The sequence below is a fragment of the Simochromis diagramma genome, unplaced genomic scaffold, assembly GCF_900408965.1.
Source record: "Simochromis diagramma unplaced genomic scaffold, fSimDia1.1 OVJJ01000595.1, whole genome shotgun sequence".
Classification (NCBI taxonomy): Eukaryota; Metazoa; Chordata; class Actinopteri; order Cichliformes; family Cichlidae; genus Simochromis; species Simochromis diagramma.
In genome coordinates, this window is record NW_024387117.1 from 65024 (window position 1) to 87183 (window position 22160).

Consider the following 22160-nt stretch of genomic DNA (forward strand, 5'->3'; position numbering starts at 1 on the left):
AATATATTAACCAGTAACTTATCGTATCACGCATCATCAGTACCAAAAATACACTCTGCTAGAGGACACCGTGTCCCAACAGGCGGTCATTTATGTTAACAGGTCGCAATTACCGATTTCAGTAACAGTAACAATACTGTAAGAGACTGGAGGGTTCCAAAAAAATTGGATGGATGGATGGATGAAGGATGGAGGATGGATGGATAGATAGACACTCACACACAAAAATAAATTCATGTGTTTACACCACTTTATTCAATTCTGATTTTTCCCTGCTGAAATACACATTCCAAAATCAAAAACTGAAAAGAACTGAAAACATTTTCATTGAGGAAGCACTTGTTTTTACTAAACCATGTAATCCATTATTTTCCAGAGGTTGTACAAACAATAAGAATTAGTCATATCCATATCAGGGCAGACAACATATGCTCAAGTGGTTGGGTTTCTTATATTTTGTAGGGTCTTAAACCTACAATGGAAGTGCCTTGGCATTCATTTTGGTGGCACCATACAAATAAACTGAATTGTAATGAATATAATATCAAGCCCCACACGTCTGCCTTATATAACCTTGTCCAAAATACTGGCTCACACCACCAATCAATGCATGCACAAAACAGGGTCCACAACGACATGGATGAGCGTGTGTGGTGTGAAGGAACTGGACTGACCTGCACTGAACCCTGATCTGTTTTGTGGACTGAGTTCATGATTGTAGGGTGAGCCAATACATGTGACATTAAAGTGTAAGTAGCTGAAATAATTTTAAAACAAACGGGTAAAAGAAGGAAAAAAATCAAAACTGTTGCACTCAAAAAACTATTGGACAGAGACAGCGTCTTGCAAGATGGCAAGAGAGCTTGTCTTCATTGTTGCTCGTCTGTGTAAATGTCCAGAAAGCATGGGCCATGGATCATCTGTGGAGACACAGGTAACAACACATTGGACACTTAAATTATACAAGAAAGGCACTAAAATGGCAAAAACAGTTACCTAATTTGAAGTTCTCCACTCAAATTCAGTAAGCCGCTGGAGGAAGTTGTGACATGAGGGTATGTGAACAACCTTTCGCTTCAGTCTCTGCTGTCCCAACCTTGGAGGTACATTTTGTTCCCTCTTCAATTCAATTCAATTTATTATATAGCGCCAAACACAACAAAGTCGCCTCAAGGCGCTTCACAGGTTATCTTACAAAAACTTGCACACGCTGACTCCTGTTCCAGGTTCAATACTAGAATGAACCAAGAAGACTGACATTGCATCACAAAGATGTTCTCTTTGTCCAGCCAACAATTACACGCCCCTCTGCACTCACCATCCAGCAGGTGGCGGTCATTGAACTTTGTCCTAAATGTACAGGGGCAACATGTTGTCATTATGCAACATAAAATAATTTCAATACTTCACTTCTTCACACTGTCTAGATAGTCATAAAGCAAATAGCTATGTACATTAAGTATTAATGGCCTTATGTACATAAGTCCGTTTTAACATATAATTGTTCATAATTGGGAATTATCTGCACATTAAACACACCTAACAAGAGTCAGCCCAGTTAAATTACCGGAGATGAATCAACTGTATGGTTATTTTGGAGTTTATAGTTTGTGCTGCTGTTAAACTTACAGTATTGACTTCAGTATTTCTGCTGTTGGTGTAGCTAGACTACTATGTTGATCAGTAAATGTAATGGAAATTTGATATTGTTACTTTGCTGGGTTCACTGAGACACATGTCCAACAACCTTGGTTTAAAGGAAATTACAGAAATTTGAGCTAACAAAACAGAGACTGGATACCTGTGTCCACGAAAAGCTCCTGTGCCAAACAGAAACTTAATATGGTCTAATCAGCTCTATTTCATGAAGACTTCTTACCAAGCAAATCAGCCTTGGGGTGCTTGGCAGGCTTTAACATGCAAACTGAACAATATAAATTTGCGTGCACCTGAAGCCACAAATTTAGAATACACACAGTTGCAAAAAGTTCAGTGACCAATTACCTTCCTAAGTGGTAAAAAATAAGAGTATTGTCAATAGGGACCAATTCCCAGTTACATGATCAAAATTATTCACAAAAGGCTTCAGTAAACAGAAATGTGTGCCGACAAGAGAACAGTGCAGAAAAATGAAAAGATATTTGAGCTCGACGCTTTAATGGGTTTAACATGACTTAGTCAGCACTCGCACCGAAGGTAGTACAAGCACACCTGAAAACACTGACCACTAACAGCTTAAGCATTGGGCGCAACCTCGGAGTTCACCGATTCACCTGTTGGAAACGTCCAAGTTTCTATCAAGTCTCATAAATCCATCGGTAACTAACCAACTAGTCTTTTGAGTCTCCACATTCATAGATATTGACATTTTGTCTAGCATTTGAATGAAAATATCCTGGTAGCTTAAAAGTCAAAACAAACAGTAATAGGAACGCATTTCGGACTTCTCTCAATAAGTGAAAAAAACACTACCTTCAGACTGATTAGCTGGTTCCGATCAAATTTAATGTGTTCCATGTCAGTCCGTTTTAGGGAAAAAGTGTTGAGTGGTTTCATTTAATTTTGAGATACTCCTGCATGGATGAGCAATTTGGAGTCTAGCAGATTTATCATGAATAGCATATGATCTTCAGATAAATCCAATCAACCTTGCATTTAACCCGATTGAACATCCAGTTACCTCTGACTACTACTACTTCTAAGTTGCACATGTTAAGGTCTCACATCACCTGTGCTGCAGCGAACTGGATCTGTGGCACAGAATAGTTGATGGCCATGTTGTTCTCCCTGCTTGAGCTTTATTTGAGAATTGCGCTTAAACGTGCAAAACTAAGAGAAGCAGATCAAATTTTCTTCTTGTTGTTATTTAAGAAAATAACTGTAAAACCTGCTGCTGTGCTTGTGTTTCCTACACAGGTTACAGTTTTTCTTTCTGCACTGCGCTTTCACAGCGTTAAAACAAGGCAAGACAAAGCAAAAAGCTAGAAGTCCTCTCTTCTGCTTTGACTTTTAGCTCATCGGTCAATCTTCAGTACATTTTAATAACTATAATAAAAGAAAATTCAAGACATGAAAACTGAAGACTTTCCTGAAAAAAAGACGTCCTGGAAAAGGAACTTTGTGGATCTTTGTCAGAGGTTGCAGATTTACAGTGAAGCAATACTTGACTGTTTGGAAGTTTTGCTTGCGCTCAGTTGATGTCATTTCTTAACACGGTTACAAATTCATACATTTCACACAAAAATAAGTGAGAACAGCGAGCGCATAAAAGACAGACGGAGGAGAAAAAAGAAGCTTTGAAAAGCTGAAGGTAGGTTAAGTTTTAGATATTTAACCTTGTTGTATTACTTTATATTTTATATTCATCGTATTAAGACATCAAGCTATTTGTTTTTGCCTTAAAATTTAGTGTTTTAATTTGTACTTTTTGTTATTATTTTGTTTTAAATTTTGTCATTTTGCCTTTTTTACTTGATGTGATTTGGATAAATATGTATTTATATCTACAGATATATTGAGAGTTTTTCTCTGGGTTTCACAAGCCCATTTTATAGATAAAAGTCCAGGTCATAATAGATCTGGTTCATTAAGAACAAAGTTTAAATCCTATTTAATATAAATGCCCTTCTGCACTCAGTTATTCTTATATATGTTTCAGTGTGCTCTGTAGTAACAATGACACACTGCAAAATCAAAATAAAACCGAACTCAAGACACAATGGATTTTCCTCCAATTCGTATCTGTTTATGTGGAATTTATAGGATTTTTTATTTCAAGCTTTTCCAAATTAAGACACTCACCTTTTTTCCCTTTACTAATGATGATGATTAACCTGCAGTGGTTCAGGTACAAGTTGGTTGTCTGGAACAGCAGGTGATGAAGATGTGGTGAAGGGTCTGTGGTTAATGTATATAGTGGGTTCATTACATAACTGGATAGGCAACATCTGACAGTCAGTTTAAATAAGATCTTTTTGTATTTGAACACAAATCAGCAAAAACAGGTCTCTCACCGTGCAAGCATACAGCTTACGTAAGTTTAGTATGCTCACCGAATGCAGTGTTTAGTGTAGCAGCAGAATTATGACAGTTTATGGAGATGTTCAACGTGAGCCTGCTGCCCAGCTTTAAAAGGAAAATCATTTTAAATTATACATAATAAGTTCTTACCAAAAGAGGAATGCAGACGGAGATGAGCAGAGATCTCTTCTGCAGTTCAGATGCTGATGCTGTGAGTTATAGTTCACTTCTGTCACAGAGGAACAAAGTGTGTTTGGATCTGGACACTTTGATTTTTATACTTCTGATCAGCACCACCTCAAATAATCCTTTGCATCCACACCTACATCACTGGCCCACCACTTCTAGGAAACTTTAACACTTCCCTGCTTGTGACTCAGAAAGATAATGCAAATATGATGACCACTGACCACAAGAACCTGCATGTAGATGCAGCCTGTTTTTCCACATCTGGCTTTAGAAAAAAAATTAATGCACAAACAAATAGATTTAAAATAAAAAGACGTGTTGGTATATTTTGACCTTTCAAATAAACTATTAACACTTCTTTTTTCCCTTTTTTAAGTATAGTTTTTGGCAAATAAAGTGAGTGTATTGACCATTTGCAGTTAAAATGTTGGACAATCTTTTTATTTTTGTTTTACTACCAGTTGGTTGTAATAATTTCATGTGAGGATTTAAATGGATGTATAACAAAACAAAGGATAAAAGTATATATAAAAGTATATTTAATGAAGCTGATCGAACATCAGTGCAATATGTCATGATGACAGTGTTTACAATTTTGGCAGGAGAAGACCAAAAGATAAATATTATAAAATACAAGACATGAAAATCTCAGAGGTCAGGGGTCGGGGGCCCAGGAAGTCTGACCCGCAGATTCCAGGTCTGACTTTGAGTACATAAAACATCTTTCTTGTGGGGAAGGAGCCTGAGTTAGAGCAGGAAGTTACACCATATTGATATTGTTGGGGTAGCCTCAAGTGTTGGACTCTCCAGTTTCCTTGAAGGAGGTTTGACTTCGTGCCATCGTTGGCTGGACTCTGGGCTCATTGATATCCCCGTATCAGTGAGTTAAGACACCATGCATTTATTTTCTGTGTGGCACACAACAAGAAAACAAGCCAAGAGAGAACACATCAGCCTCCAATGACAGTTTATTAAAAGGTTTATTGGAGGTTATTTGTTGTGTTATTGAACCTCTGTGCTAATGAAAGAGTGTCCTTAATAAACGTACTCCATAAGGAAGTGTGTTCACAAGTGCACAGAACACATTAGGGCACAGGTCAATGGTCGATTTTACAATTGTGTTGTCAGATCGATGGACACTCTCGGATACTTGGATACTCAGGTGATTAGAGGAGCAGAGATGATCAGCTGAGGATTTGGTGGTGAGTTGGATCAGGTGGTGGAGAGATGCAGGACAGGCCTGACATACACAAACGTATAGTGAAGGTGCAGAGGCTCAGATCTGTGACATCGTTAAGTCCCAGCTCAGTGTCCATATTTAGATGTAACAGTGCTATAGAGACTTTACCTGACAACTTGTTTGAGTAATGTTTTCATCTCAGGCATGTAAATTTCATTTGTGAATATATTTTTAATACTTGTACAACAGATTTTTTTGAGTGTTAAATAGAAAATATCTGCTGAAACTGAAGTGATGGGTCGCACTCTTTAGTTCACCCCTGCTCTCGAAACAATGTAGGTGGTCCAATTAACATATTTACATTTTTTCATTTGCTTTTGCTGTTTCACTTGCAAAATATTTCCAGTGTGACATTTGATCAGGTCTTGTAAACCTTGTCGTTAACCAAGCAGTCACTCCCAGGCTGCTGTGCTGATCACCGGATCTTAACTTAATTGTCACAGTGCACTCAGAACAAAACAGCCATGCAGAGATATGAGTCACAGTGACATTAAAACTGATGAAGACAGTCGTCGTTAGAACCAGCAAACTGAATGAACTAAAAAAGATCATCTAAATTCAACTGGTCTAAAATATCAGGATCTCAGTGTTAAGTCCATATTTTTGAAGTAGAAGCTTTTACTGGTTTTACTTAAGAAAAAGAAATAATAAGGAATTGTGTTGGAATTTGTCCAGGTTAACAGATGAAATCATGTTCAATGCTTTGTCCTGTCAGTAAACACAGATTCTTTATTTGCACTGAATGGGACAGCATATAATTTCACTGCTTTTGGCATAATGACAATAAAAGATAAATAAAAGATAGTTTCAAAGTCTGACCTGCAAAGCCCGTCCACCCAGTGTCCTCCTCAGTCATGCTGGTTGCATGATTGCTGTAGAAGTGCTAAACTACTGTGACCTGATTAATTGAACTGAGCTCACTCTGCAATAACTAATCAGTGAGGTGGTAGTTTAAGTACTCATTACCAAAATGTATAAATAAAGTACATCAGAAGATGTTGGGGAAGAAGGACTTCACCGGGTGGGCCTGGACCCCCGAGGCCTGTCCCTGTGCCGACCTCGTGTGAGTCTAATAGATTTATAAGATAGAGCTCATCAAAAGACTAAGATATGAATATAAACATGATATTTGTCAGTTTAATTTAATGTCAAGTTGAACTGGAGTTAACCAGAAACCTTTACTCTTCCAACTCCTCTACTTTGTCTAACAGTTAGCTTAGCTTAGCCTAGCTAAGTTTTCTTTGCAAAATTGCTAACTGCATGGTTTCAAATTGCAGTTTTGATTTTAAGTCGACTAATTGTTCAGACCTGCTCTGGGGCCTGTCTGAAGTATTAAATTGACATATATTTGTCTCCACACCTACGCAGGAGAACTTTTTTGTAAGTGTGAAATGGAAAATAGAAGAAGTAGAGATGTGGGTGTTCCTATTTACATGTTTTTATTTTCTGTTTCTTTAGCCAAACATGTTATTTGATCAGAGCACCTGCCTGTACACCTGCTGTTAACCAAGCAGTTATTTTCAAGCTGCTACACTGATCACAAAGTCATGACATATGAATGACAGGAAGTGTCCAGTGTCACGTATCGATATTAATGACAACAATGATGGGTCAAAGCAACATATGATGAACATTTATTACGATATCCTGATAAATGTAATGCAGCGGGATAACTTCTACAGTTATTATGTTAGTGATGATGCCTCTTTGCTTTTCATTTATTCACAGCTTTGTGGCGTACGATGGAGTGTCAGGGCCACATTAAGATGATAACCTGCCACGGCTGCAGTACCCTCTACAACACGGCTTGTGTCGATGATTTAGTGAAGCAAACTGATCAGCTGTCTTATTGTGTCTTTTGTGTGTTTGGTTTTGTGTTTTCAATGAACTGAAAGCCCTCTTTAATGCACGAGGGTGTGACCGTCCACATCCTCTCATCTGTCCAGTGTCAGCCATTCATTTTGTGCAAATGGTCAAGTCTTCCAAGTGTGCGTGCTTTTCCTTCTGACCAGATGCAGCTTTTTGCACCATAACTTTATTGTCCTGATACTGATCCCCACACTGTGTATGTGCACTAAAACAGCAATCATTTCACTGCTCAGGTTACAAAATGTCATAAGATGCTGCGTGGCCGTACAAGATAGACTTTGGTTAGCAACAACTCTCTGAGGCCTCAACTGTGAAGCAGAACGCTGTCTTATCCGGCTAACTTCAAGAGCCAAGTTATCCTTTGAACCTAATCTGCTCCAAAGCAATTTATGTTCCAAATGTGAGATCACCAGGTACAAAATCACCACCTACTAACCAGTAAGACCAAAAAGAACAAAATAAATAAAATCACCAGTCCTGGAAGATCCCTCAGCCCGCTGTGTGCAGAGAGAAGGAGGGTGTAAAATTTTCAGCAGAGTCTGACGTCTTTGTCTTTCCATGATTAGCAACGATAATGAACATAGATTCTCTACAACTTTACTGTTTTGGAAGTATTAATATATGATCCTAAAGCAGGACACCTGCACTGTAATTAATGACCTCACATCACATGTTTAAATTACGCTTTTACATTTAACCTTTTAATCAGACCAACAAAAAGCTCATACTCAATTTTAGCAGCAGTCATTGTGACACTGATGATAAAACTTGTGTAAAATTGCAAAACTGTAAAAAGAAATTTAAAAAAAAATTATTTAAAAAAAAAAAAGCATTTTTGTAGCTCAATGTTGAAATTACAGTTAACTTCACTGGTGTGCTGTTTCACCTGTAACACTTCAAAATAACATGCTAAGGTTTAATAGGTTATAAGGAACACACTCTGAGCCCTGAGCAGTGTTGTGCTAATAAGAGACGGTTTGTGTTTTATAATTTATTGATATGTTTGATCCTTTCTGACCTGCGTTAATGAAGCCATTAGAGCACCGTGTCCGCTGTAATAGTTCTGTAGTTTGATGCTTGAGTCGTTGCAGACTTGTTGAAACTCCCTCACCCGTCAAAGCAGCGTCTGTGTTATTCGCGTCCAGCAGATGGCAGTGTTTCACTGTCTGACGGCTGTCTGAAGCTTCAGCTGGATTATTCGTTTGCTATGTTTGCCATGTTACAGTGGGGAGGAAAAACTCCTTTTTAACAGGAATATCTAGACATGAGTGATTACTGCAGTGGGGCACTATCTGTGCTATCTATAAGAAATGTTAGCAACAATAAAACTCTGAGGATCAGGGCTCCATTTCACTCCAGTGTTCAGTGGCATTTTAAAAGAGTGAATACCGACGCTGAATGTCTTTGTAAAGCTAAAGCACTTTGTTAGCCTTTACAGAGCAAAGCTATGGATCAATGTGCAGTGAAGAAAAATCGAGGTGGCCAGTCTGTCCTTTCCTAACCAATCACAGAGCTCCTTACATTGCACCATGTGGCTAATTTGCATTTCACTGATATTGCTGGGCTGCTGTCAATCATTTTGTCTTTATATTACAACAGAGCATTGACCTTTAACCTGTTTAATTCATACTGAGTATTTAAAAAAATGTATTGTCATAATAAATTCTGCCTCACTGAAACACCATTTTGCATTAGCCTCTATCACCTGACTTGTCACTGATGATATCACTGCATGAGCAGCTTTTAGGGCAAAAGGGGAAGCTACATTTAAAAGCTTTACTATCTGGACTTTTTGTATCCCTCCCATCTGCTCATAGCAGATGGCTAACCCTTCCCTGAGTCTGTATCTGCTGGAGGCTTCTTCCTGTTAAAAGCATGTTCTTTCTTCCCACTGTCACCAAGTGCTTGCTCAAAAGTGATCATTTGATTGTAGAGGTTGTGTATTTATGTTGTACTCGCTGGCCTGCATAATGCAGGGTGAATACTTATTTTGCTGTAATATTATCTTAGAAAAACCTGGTTGACAAAAATTTACACATTATAGAAATATAAAGCTAACATGGCCACCACTTCTGCTACTTTTACCACAAATAATTTCCTGAAGCGCAGTAAAAGTCTCTCTGTTACCGACTGTTAGAAACCCAGCTCATATTTGGAGACAGTGGCTTGTAGCCTCCCAAAGGAGAGAGAAGGACATTTGTTTTAGTAATAATCTAATAACAGACCAGTTTTCTTCCTTCATCCAGACTTCATTCAGCAGAGAGCCATAAGCACAAGAAATGAGATGATGAGTGATATCCACATTTTTTTTCTCAAACCCAGAGATTTATTGCTACGTGATAATGCCCACTTACAAAGCATAGAAGCTTAGTTGCAGTTTACACACACTGATCCCATCAATCAAATGTCTTTATGTTACAGGTTTAAAAGTTTTATCCAAGCACATCTTCTCCATCACTGCTGGCTGGACAGCTGTTCCATGGATGTGTCCTCTCTCTCTGTTTTCCACCCTTTCCCCGTGTGTCAGTTCTCCTCCGTCTGTCTTTTATGCGCTCGCTGTCTCTCACTTATTTTTGTTGTGAAATGTATGAATTTGTAACCGTGTTAAGAAATGACATCAACTGAGCGCAAGCAAAACTTCCAACAACAGTCAAGTATTGCTTCACTGTAAATCTGCAACCTCTGAACAAAGATCCACAAAGTTCCTTTTCCAGGACGTCTTTTTAATTCAGGAAAGTCTTCAGTTTTCATGTCTTGAATTTTCTTTTATTATAGTTATTAAAATGTACTGAAGATTGACCGATGAGCTAAAAGTCAAAGCAGAAGAGAGGACTTCTAGCTTTTTGCTTTGTCTTGCCTTGTTTTAACGCTGTGAAAGCGCAGTGCAGAAAGAAAAACTGTAAACCTTGTAGTGAAACAAGCACAAGCAGCAGGTTTTACAGTTATTTACTCTTAAATAACAACAAGAAGAAAATATTGATCTGCTTCTCTTAGTTTTGCACGTTTAAGCCGCAATTCTCAAATAAAGCTGCAAAGCAGGAGAACAACATGGCCATCAACTATTCTGTGCCACAGATCCAGTTCGCTGCAGCACAGAGTGGCGATGAGACCATTAACATGTGCAACTTAGAAGTAGTAGTAGTCAGAGGTAACTGGATGTTCAATCGGGTTAAATGCAAGGTTGATTGGATTATATCTGAAGATCATATGCTATTCATGATAACTCTGCTAGACTCCAAATTGCTCATCCATGCAGGAATATCTCAAAATTAAATGAAACCACTCAACACTTTTTCCCTAAAACGGACTGACATGGAACACATTAAAGTTTGATCGGAACCAGCTAATCAGTCTGAAGGTAAGTGTTTTTTACACTTATTCGAGAGAAGTCCGAAATGCGTTCCTATTACTGTTTGTTTTGACTTTTAAGCTACCCTACCAGGATATTTTCATTCAAATGCTAAGACAAAATGTCAATATCTATGAATGTGGAGACTCAAAAGACTAGTTTGGTAATAGTTACCGATGGATTTATGAGACTTGATAGAAACTTGGACGTTTCCAACAGGTGAATCGGTGAACTACCGAGGTTGCGCCCAAATGCTTGAAGCTGTTAGCTGGTCAGTGTTTTCAGGTGTGCTTGTACTACCTGTACGGTGCAGAGTGCTGACTAAGTCATGTTAAACCCATTAAAGCGTCGAGCTCAAATATCTTTTCATTTTTCTGCACTGTTCTCTTGTCGGCACACATTTTCTGTTTACTGAAGCCTTTTGTGAATAATTTTGATCATGTAAAAACTGGGAATTGGTCCCTATTGACAATACTCTTATTTTTTACCACTTAGGAAAGGTAATTGGTCACTGAACTTTTTGCAACTATGTGTATTTCTAAATTTTGTGGCTTCAGTGCACGCAAATTTATATTGTTCAGTTTGCATGTTAAAAGCCTGCCAAGCACCCCAAGGCTGATTATGCTTGGTAAGAAGTCATTCATGAAATAGAGCTGATTAGACCATATTAAAGTTTCTGTTTGGCACAGGAGCTTTTTCGTGGACACAGGTATCCAGTCTCTGTTTTGTTAGCTCAAATTTCTGTAATTTCCTTTATAAACCAAGGTTGTTGGACATGTGTCTCAGTGAACCCAGCAAAGTAACAATATCAAATTTCACATTACATATTACTGATCAACATAGTAGTCTAGCTACACCAACAGCAGAAATACTGAAGTCAATACTGTAAAGTTTAACAGCAGCACAAACTATAAACTCCAAAATAACCATACAGTTGATTCATCTCCGGTAATTTAACTGGGCTGACTCTTTGTTAGGTGTGTTTAATGTGCAGAATAATTCCCAATTATGAACAATTATAATATGTTAAAACGGACTTATGTACATAAGGCCATTAATAATTAACTGTACATAGCTATTTGCTTTATGACTATCTAGACAGTGTGAAGAAGTGAAGTATTGAAATTATTTTATGTTGCATAATGACAACATGTTGCCCCTGTACATTTAGGACAAAGTTCAATGACCGCCACCTGCTGGATGGTGAGTGCAGAGGGGCGTGTAATTGTTGAGCTGGACAAAGAGAACATCTTTGCTGATGCAATGTCAGTCTTCTTTGGTTCATTCTATGTATTGAACCTGGAATACCAGGAGTCAGCGTGTGCAAGGCTTTTTGTAAGGATAAACCCTGATGAAGCGCCTTGAGGCAACTTTTGTTGTGATTTGGCGCTATATAAATAAAATTGAATTGAATTGAAGAGGGAACAAAATGTACCTCCAAGGTTTGGACAAGCAGAAGGACTGAAGCGAAAGGTTGTTCACATTAACCCTCATGTCACAACTTTCCTCCAGCGGCTTACTGAATTTGAGTGGAGAACTTCAAATTAGGTAACTGTTTTTGCCATTTTTAGTGCATTTCTTGTATAATTTAAGTGACCAATGTGTTGTTACCTGTGTCTCCACAGATGATCCATGGCCCATGCTTTCTGGACATTTACACAAGACGAGCAACAATGAAGACAAGCTCTCTTGCCATCTTGCAAGACGCTGTCTCTGTCCAATAGGTTTTTTGAGTGCAACAGTTTTGATTTTTTTCCCTTCTTTTACCCGTTTGTTAAAAATTATTTCAGCTACTTACACTTTAATTGTCACATGTATTGGCTCACCCTACAAATCAATTAACTCAGTCCACAAAACAAGATCAGGGTTCAGTGCAGGTCAGTCAAGTTCCTTCACACCACACACGCTCATCCATGTCGTTGTGGACCCTGTTTTGTGCATTGATTTGGTGGTGTGAGCCAGTATTTTGGACAAAGTGTATATAAAGGCAGACGTGTGGGGCTTGATATTATATTCATTACAATTCAGTTTATTTGTATGGTGCCACCAAAATGAATGCCAAGGCACTTCACATTGTAGGTTTAAGACCCTACAAAATATAAGAAAACCCAACACTTGAGCATATGTTGTCTGCCATGATATGGATATGACATAATATCGTTATTGTTTGTACAACCATCTGAGAAAATAATGGATTACATGGTTTAGTAAAAACAAGTGCTTCCTCAATGAAAATATGTTTTCAGTTCTTTTCAGTTTTTGATTTTGGAAATGTGTATTTCAGCAGGGAAAAATCAGAATTGAAATAAAGTGGTGTAAAGCACATGAATTATATTTTGTGTGTGAGTGTCTATCTATCCATCCATCCATCCATGCATCCATCCATCCATCCAATTTTTTTGGAACCCTCCAGTCTCTTACAGTATGTTACTGTTAACTGAAATTACGGTAAATTGCGACCTGTTAAACAGTAAATGACCGCCTGTTGGGACACGGTGTCCTCTAGCAGAGATGAATATTTTTGGTACTGATGATGCGTGATAACGATAAGTTACTGGTTAATATATTGCAGTTTATTACCTTGCAGCGGGCTTACAGTGACATACCGTGAATAAACGGTAGTATACCAATTTCTTAATCACAGTATGATGTTACTTTGTTGACGTAATTTACGACATAACGACATAACGGTATCTCACTGGCGTCACTGTCGCCAGTGAGATACCGTAAAAAAAGGCTACGGTGCGTTACCATAATTTGTCCAAGAGTATTATACCACACCAGCAAAAAACGGTATCATCCTGCAGAACGGTAAGCTACCGTAACACGGCGTCACGGTATGACGCTGGCAACATGACGCCAGTATGTTACCGTAAAGTGGCGATGAAAAGTCTAACAGTGTACGAGTGTGCGTATATGAATACCACCTGTCTCCCTTTACAGCATGGCAGACTGCGCGTTTATGCATTTATTTCCTCTTTTAATGGTCTTTTCTAAAGGTAAGCTGTGTTCCGTGTAATCTGATTTGTGTTTTAAGGCTGTGTGTTGTGGCTGAAACAAGAAAAAGTTTACTCGTAATAATAAAAAAAATGGTTAAAAAGAGGTCATAAATATGAGAGCTTTGTCTCTGAAGCTATAAAGAGATTGTATTCAATAGAGATTGAGAAATTATTTCCATAAACTTTTACTGCAACAGATGCTCCATATGGAAAGACATGTAAATGAATGAATGAATGAATGAATGAATGAAAACTGAAGCATCACATGTATAACGAAGACAGACCATCCATCCTTTGGGAAGCTCTGTGATCAGTTTTCATGGTCTGCTGGATCAGTGCACTTAACATTGTGTATGTACTGGAGTTCACACCTTGATTGGAACATTTTCAGTTCTTTAAATGTAATGTGGTTAAATGCTAAACTGTGCCTTTTTTTTATCTTGGGATGAGCCACTCCAGCTATTTTTGCACTGTTTTTTATTTTTTGTTTCTGAAAGGGTTTTATAGATCAGTCCCAAATTGTAATTACACCACTGATTACTAACACTGCAAACACTGGATAATACAGACTACAGTAGCTGTGGGTCAACAGCATTTACTGGTGTTCATTGGTGAGACTTGTCTGCACAAGTTTTATTTATAATTCAGGTTAAAGGACCCAAAGATAATCTGTCTTGGGCTGATTCATTTTGTGACGTGACAACAAAGAGACTTATCAATTTCATTGGCAGCTGTCTGTTTTCAGACACACTCAGAGATCAAGTCTCACATGTCAGTTTGTTTGTGCAGCTCTAACAGCAGTGATCCAAACACAGCAGACTGTGCTGGCAGCAGTGGGAGAAGATGCTGAATTCAGCTGTCAGCTCTTGGAGACTAAAGACGTCCTTCAGGTCACATGGCAGAAAATCTCTCCTGATGTGGAGACAAATGTTGCCACGTACAGCAAGTATTTTGGTCAGAGAGTGAATGATGGCTTTACAAATACATTTAAGTTTAAATACACTGGACTACAGAACTGCTCCATAGTCGTCAGGAATGTGACGGTGCAGGATGAAGGCTGCTATCACTGTCTGTTTAACACTTATCCTGAAGGAGCCTTTACAGGTAGAACCTGCCTCCAAGTTTATGGTAAGAACTTTTGCATTAATGTGTTTAAATGTGCTAGAAACTGATTTCCTTTCAACAACATATTCCTTGCAATATCTCCTGATCCATCACAGAGCTGCATGAACCTGTTGTTGATGTCAGAGAGTCAAACTCTACTGAAGAGTGGGTTGTTTCCTGTTCAGCCACTGGTCGACCTGCTCCCACTGTAACACTCAGTGTCTCACAACAAGACCTCAGCTTCTCACAGTACAACACTGTCAGTGTGTCCAACACCAACGCTACATTCACTGTCACCACTACAGCTGTGCTCTCAGGTTCACGTAAACACAGCACACAGGTGGGATGTGCAGCACGAGTGCTCTCTGCTCCTCACAGAGAGGTGATGGTGACGATTCCTGAGGTCCAACAGACACCTGATGATGATGGTGAGAAAATCTAAGTCATATATTTACAGATGAATGATAAGTGGGTCCATTTAATTACGATCTAATAACACTGACTTGTCTCACAGATTCCACCTCAATCATTGTAGTAGCTGCAGTGGTGTTGATGGTCTTTGCCTGTGTAGCTCCACTTGTCACTGTTCTAATCATGAATCGCTTTGTAAAACAAGACCTGAAGGGTTTTAGGCCGTGCAGCCCCTGTGGGCTGCATGGCGTTAGCGTGGTTAGCGAGCTGTTTATTCTGGCTGAGTAGCAAACAGAACCAACCATGAAAACCTAAACTGGGAAAACACTCGGAAACATTGAACACTGGGAATATGGAGACACAGGGGGTAGGTGAACAGACACTCTGACAAAGGACAGAGGAAAACAGAGACAATATATATAAGACAAGAAGTAACACAGACACCCTTTTCGGTGACAAAAATGAGAAAATATCCAGTGAAAGGCAGTTCTCTTGGAAAAACTGCCTTATTGATGTCAACGGTCAGAGAAAAATGTCTGATAGGAAGGCAACCGTAGCTCATACAACCATTTGTTGCAACCAAAGAATGCAGAAGAGCGTTTTGGTCAGCTAAGAACAGGAAATTGAAGCTACAGTCCTCAAAATTTGACATGAGAAGATTGGATAAATGTTGCCTGGTCTGATGAGTCTTTATTTATTGAAACAAACTGCAGCAATAAGGGCAAACTAGTGCACAGTTATGTTCACGTGAGCATTATTTTGTATGCATTTGTACAGTTCCATAACTGTGAGAATACATTGATAGCATTTAACTCTAGTAACAGGCATTTGTACCAGTAAGCATGAAAAAGTAGGGAAAAGAACTAGTATGTAAGCACTGACTAGTACTGTAAAGTATATGTGTATATAGGGCAATCGTGGCTCAAGAGTTCGCAGTTCATCCTGTAATTGGAAGGTTGCCAGATTGAGCCCCGCCTCCAACAGTCTCGGTCGTTGTGTCCCGGGGCAAGACACTTCACCCGTTGCCTACTGGTGGTGGTCAGAGGGCCCGGTGGCGCCAGTGTCCGGCAGCCTCGCCTCTGTCAGTGCGCCCCAGGGCAGCTGTGGCTACAATGTAGCTGCCATCACCAGTGTGTGAATGTGTGAATGACTGAATGTAGTGTAAAGCTCTTTGGGGTCCTTGGGGACTAAGTAAAGCGCTGTACAAATACAGGCCATTTACTGTGCGTGTGTTTATGCTCAAGTGTATGAATAAATTAGTCAGTTTGAAACAGTTGCAATTTAAACAGTAGAAGAGTGGCACTATATTTATATATTTATAAAGAATTTCAAACAACAATTAATTGATGCTCAAAGCAGGTTTATTTAATTAATATCCAGATTTCCAATTAGTTCCGAATTCATTCAGCAGCAAATCACATCACCAGTCACTTCAAGGCTGTATGTATTATTGTAAGGTAGACCCTACAATAATACATACAGAGAACCCAACAATCATATGACCCCCTATGAGCAAGCACTTTGGCGACAGTGGGAAGGAAAAACTCCCTTTTTACAGGAAGAAACCTCCGGCAGAACCAGGCTCAGGTCGGGGCGGCCATCTGCTGCGACCGGTTGGGGTGAGAGAAGGAAGACGTTTGTTGTAGGTCTGATTGAAGGACTGATGTGATGGTAAGTTGTCTGCTGCTCCGCTTTGAATATTGAGAGATTAGTTGATGGATTTCAAGCCAAATTGTGCCCAAGTTTAAGACCACATTCATCGGTTGTTTTTGTTGATGTTATTGTTTTGGGCTTTTTTTCCACAAGAATTTCTAGCTCCCCTAGAATTCTGGCCACCCAAACGATGATTGCTGCTGAGAGAACACAAGGTTTTGTCCCCCTGTACTATTCATGTCAGTGCAGGGGGTTCTCCTTGAGAGGCCAGGGTCGAAAAAGGGATGCTTCAGAACCTCCGAGGGTGTTATGCGCTGATTTGCATCCAAGGCCAACATTTCTTTGATTAGCCTTACAAATAATGATTGGCCATTTTCCGGTCCTCGCCTAACTTTCAGCAGTTTTTCGAGGTCATCGAGACACTTAAGTTTTATATATCGAGTTTCCTTGGATCGATAATGTGTCTCGTATTGAAATTGTTCTTGGGTCTTAAATGTCCAGCGCTGTTTGTTGTAGTTATCCTCGATGAAGTAGCAGTCAGTGTACAAGCCAGACTCTAGGAGATGATCTGGTAGCTGACCCTGGGTTTCAATTATGAATTTCAAAACGTCATAATCGTCTTCCCCAGGATAGAGAGGCACCCCTGTAGCAAGCTCCACAGCTACCAGCCCCAGAGACCACATGTCGATTGCTTCGTCGTATGGAATGCCAAGCATAACCTCAGGTGCACAATAACCAATTGTCCCCACACGGTCACCAGGAATCACTGCAGAAGCAGGACATGCGAGGCCAAAGTCTATGAGTTTGACTTTGACGGGAGACTCACTGTGGTTCAGCACCATGATGTTTCCAGGTTTGAGGTCAGCATGCACTATTCCCACAGAACCCAGGTGGAACAGAGCATTTGCGAGCTGATGCAAAATTGGCCTGAGTTCTCTCATTGGGAGACCTCTGTTATTCCGGTCCCCAATGTAGTCCCACAGGCTTTGGTCGAGCAGTTCGAAATTCAAGCAAATGCGCTCTCCATCGAGGAAATAGCCGTTCCATTCCACAATGTTGCACCTGTCTGGATCCAAGCGTCGTAGCTGCTCCAGGATGAAAATTTCCAGTTTTGCCTGGAGCAGAATTTCAGGGTCGCTCTTGTTGACTTTAATAGCAACCATTTTGTTGTTTTTTGTATCGCGACATCTGGTTACTAAACCAAAACCTCCTTCTCCAAGGAAGGCCTCTACCACGTGGTGATCTCCTAAAATGGTCCCTTCCGTTATTTGAAGATCATCTTCAGAGGCAGATGGGTTGGCTGAGGTGTTGATGTCTCCTTTTTGAGGAAATTCAACTGAGTTTTGGAAACTGCAGCTGAATTTATGCGATCCATGACTTTTCCAGCTTGAAGGCTGCTGAGAGAGCACAAGGAGTTCTCCCCCTGTACTATTCATGTCAGTGCAGGGGGTTCTCCTTGAGAGGCCAGGGTGGAAAAAGGGATGCTTCAGAACCTCCGAGGGTGTTATGCGCTGATTTGCATCCAAGGCCAACATTTCTTTGATTAGCCTTACAAATAATGTTTGGCCATTTTCCGGTCCTCGCCTAACTTTCAGCAGTTGTTCGAGGTCATCGAGACACTTAAGTTTTATCGATCGAGTTTCCTTGGATCGATAATCTGTCTCGTATTGAAATTGTTCTGGGGTCTTAAATGTCCAGCGCTGTTCGTTGTGGTTATCCTCGATGAAATAGCTGTCAGTGTACAAGCCAGACTCTAGGAGATGATCTGGTAGCTGACCCTGGGTTTCAATTATGAATTTCAAAACATCATAATCGTCTTCCCCAGGATAGAGAGGCACCCCTGTAGCAAGCTCCACAGCTACCAGCCCTAGAGACCACATGTCAATTGCTTCATCATATGGAGTGCCAAGCATAATCTCAGGTGCACAATAACCAATTGTCCCCACACAGTCACCAGGAATCACTGCAGAGGTGTTACATGCGATGCCAAAGTCTATAAGTTTGACTCTGACTTGAGACTCACTGCGGTTCACAACCATGATGTTGACAGGTTTGAGGTCAGCATGCACTATTCCCACAGAACCCAGGTGGAATAGAGCATTTGCGAGCTGATGCAAAATTGGCCTGATTTCTCTCATTGGGAGACCTTGGTTATTCCGGTCCCCAATGTAGTCTGACAGGCTTTGGTCGAGGAGTTCGAAATTCAAGCAAATGCGCTCTCCATCGAGGAAATAGCCGTTCCATTCGACAATGTTGCACCTGTCTGGATCCAAGCGTCGTAGCTGCTCCAGGATGAAAATTTCCAGTTTTGCCTGGAGCAGAATTTCAGGGTCGCTTTTGTTGACTTTAACAGCAACAGTTTTGTTGTTTTTTGTATCGCGACATTTCGTTACAACACCAAAGCTTCCTTCTCCAAGGAAAGCCTCCACCATGTGGTGATCTCCCAAAATGGTCCCTTTAGATATTCCAAGCTCATCTGACCCGAAGGCTGGGTTGGCTGACATGGTGTAATGTGTCTGTTTGCGCTGTAAATTGGTGAGAAACAAAACTGAACTTGTTTTGGTTTCTCTCGTAAATTGCTCTCAAAACTTCTCGACAGGGTTTTAGTTGCTGCAGGTCAACGTCCGTTAAGCATAAAGTAACAGGTGAGCGCTCCTATTTATAGGTTTTGGGATCAAAGCAAAGTTATCACGTCACAAGCGATCGAAGCGATGGAAGGGATTCTAATATGTGCGCATGCGCACATATGAGAAGCGACGGAAGGGATTCTAATATGTGCGCATGCGCACACACGTGCTTGTTTGTGTAATATTGTTCACACTAAACTTGACCCTAATCAATTTAATATCAGTCAATCAAAGAAAATGTTAGTTTTGGAAAATTTTAAAATGACATAACTGACAGTTAAAACATTTTTTGTTCATGTATTTGTATTGTCTTCGGGGTTTTTTTGCATACCATGTCAAGCTTTTCTGTATAGAGTCATGTCGTAGATTTCGGAGCAAACAAGAAATTGAATTGGATTTTAATATTGCAGTGCTTGGATTTCGGATTTGGTGCTTAAAACTTCTTGAAACTGTAACCGTATTTCATTCACCACAAATAACTATCTGATTGAATAGTTTTCTTATCAGATAGAGAAATAAAACGAGTCGCAAAGTCTAAAAGCAACATTTCTCTGCCTGGGCTGTACCTCTGCACGTTAGTCTGTTTCAATGTGTGACCCCCCACCCCCTCCCTGATCAGTCGGTGGTGAGTGCGCTAATGTGCCTGGAGGCCGTTTTAATGAGTGTTTGCTGGAAAACGAAAAATACAAGAAGGATTTGTACGTTTTCACAACGGGGGAGTTGCGTAAGTACTAGTAAATAATTTTCTCGAGTGTGTACGTTACACATGTTATTTGTTTAAAATTGGTATTATTATTTTGCTAGCTAGCAAACTCGCGGGATAAAGGATTGAAGTGCACTCAGTGCGATACAATACGGTGGCGCTATTCTAACAGTTAGTTATTGCAGGGTAACTTGTAGAATATGCTGTGAATTGAACCAAGATTACACAGCAGTAGCAGTAATACGAGTTACTTCCCTCAAGTGAAAGCGTTAAACGTTAGCCCGATGCTTAACTAGCCAACGTCAGGCTTTCTGATTGAAGGCTAAAAGCGACGTTGTCACCAAGTAAACAGAATATTGATGATATTTTTGTGTATCGCTGCAGCCTTTTCAAGTATTAACCTGGTGTCTTTGGGAACAGCTTAGGGGGAAATGACGGTAATATGACTGAACCATATGGGAAGAAAGAATAGGCACTTTTTTGTGCTAGCGAAGTTTCCTCGCTTTCATTCAAAATCTGTTTATCATTAAACAATTGAAACATAATGGCTTCAAGCTGACATTGAGGCCTGTGGGGCACTATCAGCCACTGAGACAGTAGACAAGTGACTATTTCACACTTTAAGGCTGCCTGTTTATTTAAGGGAGATGAACAGTACATTATAACTGTACATAATAATATCAATGATGATAGATTAAATAAATGGGTTTTTGAAAGACGCTTGTGCATTTTTAAAGTCTAAAGTGTTGAATTGATCTGAGTATGTCATCTGTTCAAAGCCTCTCCCAGTCAGTGCTGTTCTCTATGCCTGTCTTACTCTACATGATGTTATTAGCACAAACACTTTAAAGGTGATAATTAGGTCTACAACAATAACACAGACTGCAATGTAGTTAAGCGTCTTACAGTTAGTTTTGAATGAATGAACTTAAAAAACAACACAAGCAAAGATCTGTCTCCTCCTGTTTTTTGTGTCACATAAGAAAGAAGCATCAATATCTGATGAGAAGACTTATTAATTTGGCCTTTCACGTGGTCTTACTCAGGTGATGCGAAGTGAAATATGCATCCTTTTTATGGTAATGTGCTGGAAAATGTTGAAAATGGACATTAAACGTGCTTACAAAGTGCTTGAATTTGACCCTGAAAGGTGTATGAAGCCAGAAAAAGTCACACTTGGAGTAAAAACCTCTCATAGCAAGTTAATCATATTCAATTGATTTGATGCTTTCAGCACAAAATTTAGCCACACAGTCAGGACAGCGTCTGCTTTACCTTCATCGGTAAACGTGTTTATGCAGTACATAGTAACAGTGTGGCTGAGTCCTCTGGTTCAAATCAGTTCCAGTACATTTGGAGATGTAAGTCTTAACCTTTCACATGCATCGGGAAGGAAAAAACATTTAATCTTCACAGTACTGCCGAAGTGCAGCGATACATTGTGAAGTGCACATTTGCATTTCTCATACAGTACCGAGCAAAAGTCTTGAACCACCCCCTTATTTTTTCGTGTTTTGCCAGGTCAGTCTGTGTTAACGGTGTTATTAACTGCATTCTTCAACTAAAGAAGTGAGAACAAATGATGTGGGCTTTTTGTTTTTTTGCAGTAGGCTGCAAGTAAATGTGTACAGATACAATTTAAAATTGGTTCTTTGTTAAGTTTTCTGGTCCTTTCCGTGACTTAGGTGTCTGTTTATGTTTGAATGTTTCAGAGATTAGTGTGAAGGGTCTTAACAGACAAAAAGTGGTCAAATACAAGCCCTGGATTAAAAATCAGAAACACTTTAAAAAGCCTGGAGAGCTATTCCTTAATACCACTTTAAAGATTACAGGGAAGTCCGGATCCCTGGAAGCAAATGAGGGATGGCTCAAGACTTTTGCACAGTGCTGTACATGTCATGTTCCCTGTTTTATAGCTCAGCTCAAACTGACACGTTCTCACTAACTGCTTCTCATTTTCTCCACAGTAAACTTTGACCACTTCCAGATACTGCGG

General features: G+C 39.7%; 1 protein-coding gene across 1 annotated transcript; it reads left to right on the forward strand.

The window, feature by feature from the left end:
• Positions 1–14361: 14361 nt before the first annotated feature.
• On the forward strand, positions 14362–15469 carry LOC120743270 (OX-2 membrane glycoprotein-like; the record flags this gene model as incomplete). The annotated part of the gene is made up of 3 exons (XM_040046858.1): positions 14362–14794; positions 14887–15198; positions 15285–15469. Coding segments are annotated over 3 exons (930 nt in total), but the record flags the coding sequence as incomplete, so codon positions are not given.
• Positions 15470–22160: the final 6691 nt, after the last annotated feature.